The 11,621-nt window shown below is 48.7% G+C and overlaps 1 protein-coding gene across 4 annotated transcripts in view; it reads left to right on the top strand.

Annotated features, from left to right (window-relative positions):
* NPHP4 (nephrocystin 4) overlaps positions 1-11,621 on the top strand; it is a 109,463-nt gene that overhangs the window by 41,844 nt on the left and 55,998 nt on the right. For all 4 annotated transcript variants that reach the window (XM_045299145.1, XM_045299146.1, XM_045299147.1 and 1 more), the window contains exon 10: positions 5,897-6,014. In XM_045299145.1, coding sequence (XP_045155080.1) covers positions 5,897-6,014 — 118 coding nt within the window. The remainder of the gene's footprint in view (positions 1-5,896; positions 6,015-11,621) is intronic.

Raw genomic sequence — 11,621 nt, forward strand, 5'->3', positions numbered from 1 at the left:
CCCCCGCTCCGGACGTTTCTCATTTCCAGTTGCTGTTGTCAATATGATCCCATATAGTTTTAAAAAGAGAACAGTACTTCACATGGACCTATTTTTTTAAATGATTTTGAAATGAAACTTTCTCTAAGCCCCAATGTGGAAATGCAGACACATCATTCACTGTAGCAAAAAGGAATAAATAATTCTAGTGCCCATCAACATGCATAGATGACCACAATGTGGCCCACAGGGTCAATGGAGTATTACTCAGGCAGAAGCCATGAAGAGGAATAAAGTTCCGAATCCCGCCACAGCATGGATACATCTGGGACACATGATGTTAAATGAAAGTGGCCCGGTTCAGAAGGAACCCGTATCTATATATACATATTCCCCATGAAAAGTAGATTTTAAAGGAACGTGGTCAGTGACTTCTCAAGGCAGACTTTCTGTACTAGTTAAACTACACGTGTGTTTTGTTTTTAATTTCTCACGGTGGATTAGGTGAAGGTTTCCCTTCAATGATTCACACACATGTTGTTTCATGTCGTTGATTGGAATCCTGTCATCTTCTCCCTGTGTTTCCTGTTCCCATCCCTCCTTTCCTAACCCTACCTGCCTTCTGCACTTTGTCCTTCTTTAAAGACTGCCCGCTTGATTTCAAATGATTGATTATTCTAAGGACTGCATACCGACCTAATGTTGTTCCCCGTGTAGACCTGTTTTTATTTGCCTGAAAATTGGGACCTGATGTTCCAGGCCTGATGACTGACGAAGGGCGGTGGTCTCTGCAAACCCACCATCTCTTGGAGGCCAGTCAGCCTGGTCTTTTCTCTGATTTTGGGTTTTGTTCTACCTCCCTCTCCTGCTCTACGTAGGACAGCAGTTCTCAACCTGTGGGTCGCGACCCCTTTGGAGGGTCTACCCTTTCACAGGGGTTGCCCGATTCACAACAGTAGCAAAATTACAGTTATGAAGTAGCAACGAAAATAATGTTATGGTTGGGGTCACCCCAGCATGAGGAACTGTCTGAAAGGGTTGCTGCCTTAGGAAGGGCGAGAACCACTGCTCCATATCTCCCATTGTGATCCCTTTCGGAGCGGTTGTCCGTGACAGCCGAGCACCTTCCACTCCTGCTCTCACGGTCACGCAGGCTGAGATGTGTGAGTCCATTAGGGCCGTTGGACCAGTTGCTCCCACGAGTCTTCAGTTTTCTCCATTCTCTTTGCTCTAGATGGGCAAAAGACCAGTAGTTGCAGGTAAGCTTTTAAGACCCTGGTCCCTACATACCAAAGTTGGATGTAGACCTTTGTCTTTGTGGGCTCTGTATGCCCATTGACCTCATTTGTGCCCTCTGAGACTGTGGTTCTGAGCCACCAGGCCCCACAGCTGATTCCCTCAAGGAGTTTGGTTATGGCTAAGAGGTTTTGGGTAACTTTGCCTCTCGATTGCTTTGCGGTAGTCAAGGGTTAATTTGCTGCATAGGTTAACACATGTAGAACTCTCCCTCTATTCATGGACAGTCCCATTATCCCTCCCATTCCCGTTCCATTTGCATGTCTACCTGTGCATCCAGTTGTCTATACTGTTATCGTGGGACCATGGATATAGCAGTCGTTTTCAGTGTTGCCTTCAACATGCCTTGTTGTCTCTCTTTACCTGCATCACTTCTTTTCCCACCTCCTTTGCCTTCCCCTCCAACCAGGTGAACATGGTGAACATATATCTACTTAGTAGTGAGTGATTTAGCCCGCCCCCCCTCGCAACCAGGTAATCATCAAAGAACATTTATTTTTGCCTGAAGATCTTTTCTTGACATTTTACAGTCTTGGGAAGCCCCAGGTGTTCGCTATGAGTCAGCACTGCCTCGGTGGCAGTGAGTTTGGATTTTTGGTTTTCTTGTAAGCCTGACACGCTTCTCCCTGACCTACGAGTGGCAGAGACACACAGCCTGGGAGGACAGAGAAAGCAGGGCAGGGCTAGCTGAGGGGTGTTGTTGTCGTTGGACTGCTGCTCTCTGCCTGCTGACGGCCCCGGGCTCTTCCCTAGTGACCTGGCTGCCAGAGTGCATGACACGAGGGCACCTGTGCCCGCTGAGCTGTGTGGTGGCACTCCCCTTGTGTGTTTCTGCTGCAGTCTTCTCTTTACAGCCCTCAGATGCCTCCCAATTTGTTTCTGCAGTACAGACGTTATACTCCATTGTCTCATTCGTCTGAGGTAAAGGGACTCAACCTGTTATTTCAGTGTTTTACCTGTGTGCTGACTGGCGACAAACACGATCTCCAGTGTCATTATTTATAGTGGTGGTGGGGGGTTGCTTTGGGCACCCGAGGAGGGAACAGCTGATTGCGCAGCTTTTCTTACTGTAAAGAAGCTCTCTCATTATCAGTCGTGTTCCGCTGCATTCCCACACGGTCTAGTTTAAGCCCTTATTACAAGATTGCCATCAGGAATCCTGAAGCCATTGCCATTCTCGCTCTCTCTCTTAATGACTGAGTAAGTTTGGAGAGGTCACAGGATGTGTGGTCAATATAGAGCAATCGTAGTTCTAGATACCAGGAATGAACAATTGAAAAGCAAGAATTTTAAAGCATTATTATTTACAAAGCGCCCCCCCCCCCACTGGATGAAACCTAACTAAATGTATCCAAGACTTGTGTGCTGACAATAATAAAACAATTATTCTTCTGGAAGTCATCATTCTCATTCTGGTTAATCTTAGGTGAAATCAGCCAAAAGAAGAGAACAGAAAAGCAAAAACTAAACCCACTGCGGTGGAGTTGATTCCAACTCACACAGTTCCTGTATAGGCTTTCTGAGGCTGAACACTTAATGGGAGCCAGGAGCTTCGTCTTTGTCCTGTGGAGCGCCAACAGCCTGGCGATAGCAGTGCAGCGTGCTCAGTGCCCCAAGATGACCTAAGTCAGTCTCCAGAATTGGGAGCCTCGAAACAGTCACAAATGTCAGTTCCGCTTAAATTGTTCTGTGTAATAGTTTAGTGCAATCCCAGTTTAAATCCAACCATACTTACGTATGCATAAATGATAGACAGGTCTAAACTGTATGTTGGCTAGAGATCTAGACAAGTTAATTCTGAAATTTATGTGGAAAGGCAAAGGAACTGGAAGACCCCAAAGTTTTGAAAAAGAATCAAAGAGGAATCATACTATGACATTTCAGATTTATAAAGAATAGAAAGAAGCAGTTGGCTGTCCGCTTCTGTGGGATTAGCCACTCAAAACCTCATGGAGAGCACTGGAGCACCGTCAGATACAGTCCCAGGAGATGGACTCCTCACTTGGGAAATACTCAGAATATAGCTGGGAAAGAGCTGCCTCCTTACAGTAGCGTAGGTTTGAATAACGTGGACGGGGTAAAAAGTTTTCAGTGGCTTAAAATGAGAAGAAACCGCTGAAAACATCCATTAATAATCAAAATGTGAAACGTATGAAATACGAAACTAGTGAAGTTAGAAGTGGTTAAAATGAAGTGGCATGCGTAAAGATCACTGTGCTGCACATTCGTGAGCGGAAATGGACTGCTACTGGCCCTTTTGAACCAGTCATTGTGTTTCCTGTTCTGAAAACGACAAATGCAGGTGGAACGGTGTCACCGTCACCGTCCAAAAGAACATTTAGGATCTGCTTTGAAGCTCACGTTGTGTGTGGTAGGGTAGTAGCTATCTGCTATTATCCTATCGCACAGAGTAGAAAACTCTATCTTCCGTGGAATGGCTGGTGGTTGTGAACCACCAACCATGGGGATCACAGCCCAATGTGTAACCACTACATCCCAGGGCTCAGTACACAAGGAAGTTCAATCAATGCCATTGTTATTCAAATTTGTGGTCCAGCCTCTAAAGTCCACTCATTGCCAACCAGTCACACTGACTCATGGTGACCCTAGAGGACATTCTGGGACGGGGTAGACTGTCCCTGTGAGTTTCCGAGACTAACTCTGTACGGGAGTAGAAAGCCCTGTCTTTCTCCCCCACTAGAGCTAGTGATGAAGAAATGGAGGAATTCTACGAATGTCTTCAGCATGAAGCTGATCAAAAGTGCAATCAAGGTTCATTAATAATTACTGCCAATTGGAATTTGAAAAATTGGGAACCAAGAAGGATCAGTTGTTGCAAAATATGGTATGGTGCTAAAAGCTGGAGATTGCATGGTAGAACTCTGCAAGACCATTGATTTCTTATTTTGGAAAAATCACTTTTTCCAACAACACAAAAATGGGTAAAAGATTTGAAGAGACCCTCTACCAAAGGGGCATATATGGATTGCAAATAAGCACATGAAAAGATAGTTAATGACGTTAGCCTTTTAGAGAAGTGAAAATTAAAGCCATGAGACAGTACCACCCACCTACCATTTGAATGGCTAAAATAAAAACGAGCATCAGTAGCCAAGTGCTGGCAAGGATGTGTAGACAGGAGAGCTAGCCCAGTGCTGGTAGTAATGAAAAATTAAAACGTCACTCTGGAAAAACAGTACGCTGTCTCGTTTAAAACAAACATACCCCTATCACCTGACCCAGCAGTCCTATTTCTGTGTACCACGCATTGTGCAAATAACACGCCTGTGCATTAATACACAGAGCACACATACGAAAACCCACGAGGGGCTCATGCCATTGACACAAACCACGTGTGGCATGTGTTATTTGTGTACAAGATGGTATTTACTCGAGGAATGAAAGCTTAGGTTCACATCACAGGACTAGCAGCTCTAGTCATGATCACAGGCCCTGGGTGGGACAGACAGTTTGTGTTCAACTACTGCCCTAAAGGACGGGAGTTTGAACCCACCTCGCAGTGCCTCACAAGAAAGGGTTGGCAGTCTGCTTCCATAAATATTATAGCCAAGTAAACTCTCTGGATTTTATATAGATATCTCACTGAAACGGAAAACAACGGAGAGGTTCTCAGATGTGTACGGATTAACAATCTGTGATACATCCATGTAATAAATGCTGCCCAACTATATGAAAGAATGAATTCTTGTGGTGCCGTGACTTGGATCAATCTCATTGGCTCTGTGTTGAGTGAGAGGAACTAGCCTCCAAAGCCTTGTATGTGACATTCTCCAAAAGATCAAGCCAGAGTGATGGAGAAGAAATTGCTGTTGCCGAGGGTTAGCGTTAGGAGAGGGTATGATCATAAAGGGGGTCACCCAAGGCTCCTTGATGTCAGACCTCTAGCCTCCAGGGCAGATACATCTCTGTTGTTTTAAGCAACAGGTTAAAACGATACTGGGAACCTAACATGGTCAGATCATGCAGTTTCTAAATGTTGTTGTTCGGTGACCTGGAGCTGACTCATGGCCGCCCCAGGCACAGCAGAAGAAAACACTGCCCGGTTCCGCACTGTTTTCACACCTGGAGTGATGTTTGAGCCCATTGGTGCCGCCGTGTCAGTCCATCTCTTCAAAGGCCTTCCTTTCTGCTGCCCTTCTACTTTACCAGCCACGATGTCCACTGCCAGGCACCGGTTTTTCCTGATACCATGTCCGAGCTACATGAGGCCAAGTCTTGCCATCCTTGCTGCTAAGGCGCATTCTGCCTGTGCTTCTCCCAAATTCCTCAATATATGTGTTGAAACTCAAAGTCGGGTGACGCAGGTTCATTGATAAGAAACCAACATTCAGACGGGAGCCACTATGACTTCTTCCCGTGGAAGGGTCGTTCCATGGTATCATGTCTTTTCGGGATCTTAATTCTGCCGCAGACTCCTTTCTGTGAGAAAGTGACTTGGTTGTAATGTACGAACATGCGCCTTCAGAAGCTCTTGGTTTTCCCCAGACTTTGTCCGACGGGCTGGGCTACTGCTCCGGGGTGAATGTTTCGACAGCGTTGGTGGGGCAGTGTGCACGCGCCCTCGCCGGGGTCTCATTGTCCTCTCTCTGCTCTGTCAAAGGTGAAGCAGGTGGAGTCGGGGACAGTGCACTTCCAGTACTCGCGCAGCCCGGAAGAGCACGTGGACACGTCTCCAGAGCCGGCCCGCAGCTCCAAGAAGCCGCCCACGTCCCCTTCCAGTAAGTGTGTGCAGAGCGTTCACTTCTCAAGCGCACAGCACGACTTCCATCTGTTCCCAGGGGAGCTCTGCGGTCCACCCTAGTGATCATCAGACTGGTCTGATGCTGGGGCTGGGAATGGGATCTGGGAATGGTCACAGATTGCCGTCACTGGGATCACTTACCTGGCTTTGTGCTCAGTATTGAGAGGCAGAGTAGGCTGCAGGCAGCAAGGGCTGTTGGCAGAGCGCCAGCCCTAGCCCACAGGCACGTAGGTGGTGCCAGAGCTGTTTCAGGCAGTGGGTATTGGATTGCTGGCTGTGGATCTGCTGTGGCCCGTGCCTTGTGTTCAGTACCTCTTACTGGATACCCCAAAGCCCAACCTGTTGTCGTCGAGCTGATTCTGGACTCACAGCGAGCTTCCGGGGCGAGCAGAATGGTCCTGTGAGGATGCCAAGGCTGTGCATCTTCATGGGAACAGCCCGCCATCGCTGTGTCTTGTAGAGCGATTGGTGGGTTTGAACCGCCACCTTTCAGTTAGCAGCCCAGCATTGCGCCACTGCACCACCGGTTCCTTCCTAAGGGCCGCCAGAACTGGGGTTCTCGTTGAGAATTCATCTACCCGGAGAGGGAAAATGGAGCTTTGAAGCTGGTGTTTGAGAAGCTCACCCTGAGGGAGTATTGAACCTTAGCCTCTGGGCTTCTGGGGATTGTGCCAACTCCATAATGTGCCAAAAACCCTCGATCATGGGTGGTGGTCATGTCTCTTGTCTCACGAGTCTAGAGAGAAAGGCTTGGGATGAGCTCGCGTGCAAGCCTGTCAAGAGGAGCTTAGTATCCATCTGCCCCGACAGTGTGCCTTTCATGGTAATAGGTGGGTTCCCATGGGGAGGGCTTGTCTTCTCTCTTTTTATGTTGTTTATCTTTGCCAGTTTTTCCCGTTGGGGTTCAAGGGCATTTTACACAAAGGCGCCAGTGACTCGCTCATTTGGTGATGCTTTTTTTTTCTCTCCCTGAGTTGAAATTCATTTTTGGAAGCTGGTTTTGTCAAGGCTAATTTTCCAGCGGGAGGGAGCAGAACGCTTGTTTCTTTGGCTTAGAACTTGAAGCGCTGGCCTCTCTCCATCTTCCGAGTTGCCTGGCACAGCCAAGACGACTCAGGTACCGAAACTTCACAGTTGACTGCTTCCCAACCAGCCACATCACCAAGGGCTTTCCTTCTGCTCAAACGGGCAGTGCTGTCAACTGCTTCATGCTTCGTCCTTTCCATTTTTGAATATCATGCTTCCTGGGTTATTGGGAATTGTTGTTTAGCACCAGTGTGTACATTAACACGTCTTCTGTAAGTGGCATTGAAATGCGCAGCACCCCCTGTGCTTGACATACTGCAGAATATCTGCCGGAATCCCTCTCCGTGGTGGGTGCCATGCAAGCGTTCCTGTTAGAGTCAGTTTGAACAAATTCCCAAAGGCTTTGATATAGCTGGAAGCTGTGGGGCATAGAAGGCATCATTCAAAACCACGGAGCCCAGTCAGATGTATTGCTCACCTGTCCCCCACTGTGAACCTAGTCTCGCGCCTTCGTTGACATGAACCCACAGTCATGTTTTAAAAATCAGAGCAGTTTTGGAGACAGTCTTCGTCTGCGTCACAGAGACGTGCGGATGAGCCTTGGCCAGCTGTCCCAGCGGCCAACTAGTTCTGTCCAGGGGACTCCGATCTAAGTTCGCTCTCAACTAGGATGGGGCCTGATGGTTAAGCGTTTTAGGGCCGGATCTGTTGCTTTCCCAGCTGCTCTGACTGTTCTCATGAGGACTTTAGATTTCAGAGCTCGCGGGCTGCTGCCTACATGCCCCCAGAATCCTCTTTTAACTGGGTTCATGCTTGGGGTTCACTGAGCTTCTTGAGCCCCTGGGTTTATAGTCTTCACTGCATTGGGAACATTAAGGCTTGCTTTTAATGGTTCTTCAAATCATTTCTTCTGATTGGCTCTCTCCCCTCTGCATGCATACGAGGCTGCCAGAGTTGTCCCGCAGCCCATGGAGGCTCTGTTGCCATTTAATCTTGCGTTTCCCCCTCTGGTTCCTGTTGCTGTGTGGCTTCAAGTTCATCAATCCCTCTTTCCTACAATCTCTAATAGGCCTTGAATCCCATCCAGTGTATTTTTTTATAGCTCACATACTATAGTTATCATCTCTAAAATCTTATTTGGCTATTTAAATACAGCTTCAGTAGTTCCTTAACATAATCCATCTCTCTGCTAGCTTATGGATGAAGTGCAGTTATAACTATTTCATTGGTTACATGTTGGGCTGCTAACCCCCAAGGTCAGCAGTTCAAAACCACGAGCCGCTTCATGGGAGAAGACTGGGCTTTCTTCCTGTGAAAAACGACAGATTCAGAAGCTCACAGGGGAGGAGAGCTCGACGCTATCCTGTGGCATCACTGTGAGCCGGAATGGACTTGGTGGCAGGGATTTTGGTTTTCGCTTTATCTACTAACGCTCACATCTTTGTCATTCTGGATCAGTTTCACTTCATTGATTTTTCCTGCTCTCTGGCTTGTATTCTCCTCAAGCAGATGCCAGACGTTGTGAATTGGATGCTGTTGGGTGCTTGGTACTGTTGACTCTCAAACATGTTGATGCTTCGGTCTGGTCTTGCTTTTTAGGCTTGTCGGGTGGGACCACCACTATGTTAATTAGTCCTTGCTGAGGTGATGGGACCGTTTTTAGTGGGATACTCCATGTTTGGTGAATTAGGACATCTGCAGTCTGCCCTGTCTCTGGTCCTGTATGGTCACTAGGAGTTGCTCCCTCTAGCCCGTTCAGGTGTCTTTCCCCTGACCCTCGGTAGTTTTCTCTTGGTGCTCTGCTGAATTCTGGAGGGGAGCCCTGCAAGTGTCCGGAGGTCTTGCTCTTGCGGCTCCTTCTGTCTGGGACTCTGTCCGGGAAGCTCCAGCTTTCTTGGCCTTGCTGGGCTCTTCGCTCTGTCTTCTGAAACTAGGGAGCGCACCAGCACTGTCCGGTGTCTTCCTCCCACACTCAGCGAGTTCTGCAGGAGGACACAAGCCTGCCAGCTTGCTCAAGGCCTTTGTCAGCTGGGATCAGAGAGCTGTTTCTGTCATTTCCTCTCTCAGGATCCCCATCCTTTGTTGCCTGAAGTCCAGTATCTTGAAAACGGTTTATTTTGTCTGTTTATAAAATTTGTTTCAAATGGGAGGTTAAATCTGGTCACTGCCAATCGATTTTTCACAGGTAATGAAAGCCTACAATTACTCTTAATAGACGCACAGACTGTTGAACCCACTCACAGCCAGGATTGGCAGTCCAGTGGTCTGGAAACTTTTCTCGCTGCCGCTTGGTGCTCGGGAGACTCACTGAGCACGCGCTGCTTCTCGATGGTTGCGCCCACTCGTGTGTGTGCTGTGCGGTGTCTGGAACGCACCCCTGGGGCGTCCCTTCTCTTCTCTCGGGGTGCGCTTTCATGACAGCTTTATCCTCAAGAAGAACGGACGCAGAAGGCAGGATGCGTTTGTCTTGATTCTGAGACTTTCCAGAAAGTCACAGCCACTAGAACACGGTGGCAGTGGTGCCAAAGGGAGAATAAACCAACCAATCCCCACGTCACCACTGTTGAATCGACTCCAGCTCAGTGCGCCCCTGCCGGTGGTGAGTCAGGTGCCAGCAAGCTGGTTCCGACCCACAGCGGTCCTGCACCATAGAAGGAGCCACTGCCTGGTCCTGCGCCGTCCTCACAGTGTCCCTGTGCCTGAGCCCGTGGTCGCATACAGCCAGGGGGGCCATCCAGCTTGTGGCAGGTCCTCTCTTTCCCCCGCCGCTCTGCTTTACCAAGCATGACGTCTTTCTGCAGGGACTGCCCTCCCTGACATGTCCTATGTAAGCGAGAGCGTAAGGAGCAGTCTGGCTCCCAGGCCGGAATCTTTGTGGAAGCAGACTCCCACAGGTCCCCAGCACCAGCCTTTCAGTTCGCAGCTGAGCGCCAAACCAGGGCATTGAGCCAGAGAGATAAATCATAACAGGACAAAATAAAGCAGGACATGTGTTATAGTGACAGCCCACAAATGAGCAGTGTGTCCGTTTCCTGTTGCTGGTGTAACACTGTCCCACCCACTCAGAGGCTTAAAGGAGCACACATCTGTTGTCTGACGGTTCTGGAGGCCAGAAGTCTAGAATAGGTCTCAGGGAACCAGCATCAAGTGCCCATTGAGGATCCTCTAGGGCAGTGATTTTTAACCTTCCCAATTTGGCGACCCTTAAATACAGTTCCTCACGTTGTAGTGACCCCCCAACCATAAAATTATTTTCGTTGCTACTTCATAACTGTCATTTTGCTACTGTTATGAATTGTAATGTAAATATCTGATATGCAGGATGTATTTTCCTTGTCACAAGTTGAACATCATTAAAGCATAGTGATGAATCACAAAATCAGTATGTGATTATATATTGTGGAATACTTATTTCTGCTTACAAATAAATGGAATTTTGTGTTGAAGCATGGCGCCATGTGGATAACAGTCTTCATGCCGGGTACTCTTATGTGTGCGTATCTGCATGTGAGCGGACGTGCCTGGAGACGGGGAGAGGAGCGGTGTCTTGGTTCCTAAGACCATCGGACATATGTGTTTCCCATGAGGCGATCCCCGTGAAAGGGGCGTTCGGTTGTGAACCGCTGCTCTAGGGGAAAATCGCTTCCTTGCCTTTTCCAGCTCTCAGAGGCTGCCTGCATTACTTGCCCCTCCTGCCGTCTCTGAGACCCACAGAGCAGCATCTGCAAACTGCTCCCCGACGCTGACCCCTCTGCCTTCTGCACTGGGCCTTCCAGGGTAGTCCAGGGTTAACTCCGGCCTCAGGCCCAGCGGATTGCAGCTCACTTCCACCCGCACCCTTGGTTCCCTCTGCAGAGTAACATAGCACCTGTGCAGTTCCAGGGGGTTCGCATGAGGACAGGTGGGCAGGACCGTTGTGCCTGCCACAGAGAGTCAAGATGCATGCTGAGAGGACTGGCCGTCCACGTGGAGAAAAGCAACAGCGACAAACACACATGCCCCAAGTTCACACGGGGATAAAACCTCCCAGAGGGGTTAAAGACCTAAGCGTGAAACCTTAGACAGTGTAGAATGAGAAGATTAGAAGGAAGAAAGATGATCAAAAGAGAGCCTTCAAATCAATAGTAGATCAACAAAGGCGAAGAAATGGGCAAGGGATACGAAGAGGGAATTTACAGAAGAAACCAGAGTCACCGATCAAAAGATGAAAAAGTGCGCCGCTGTGCTAGTGATGAGAGACATGCAGAGTGACATGAGACACCGCCCCTTCCCCTCATGTTGGAGGCATGTGTCGGTCAGAGAGCCCGAGGTTAGTGAAGATGGCAGGAGCTCGTCACATCTTCCAGCACGGGTGTGACGCTTGCGGCCACTTGGAAGAGCAAGTTTGTACTATTTAGTGGTCACAGAGACAGCCTTGCTTATGGAGAGAGCTCTGTTCCTCAGTGGGGGGGACGGGGGGCGGGGGGGCGGACAGATACGTCAGTGCATGTATCTGTGGACTAGTTTTTCCCTCAGCCACCCTACGTGGGCAGAGTGGTTTATGGGCTGTATGAGAGGA

The sequence above is a fragment of the Echinops telfairi genome, unplaced genomic scaffold (genome assembly GCF_000313985.2).
Source record: "Echinops telfairi isolate 266 unplaced genomic scaffold, ASM31398v2 ScPeMD7_7457;HRSCAF=8495, whole genome shotgun sequence".
Lineage (NCBI taxonomy): Eukaryota > Metazoa > Chordata > Mammalia > Afrosoricida > Tenrecidae > Echinops > Echinops telfairi.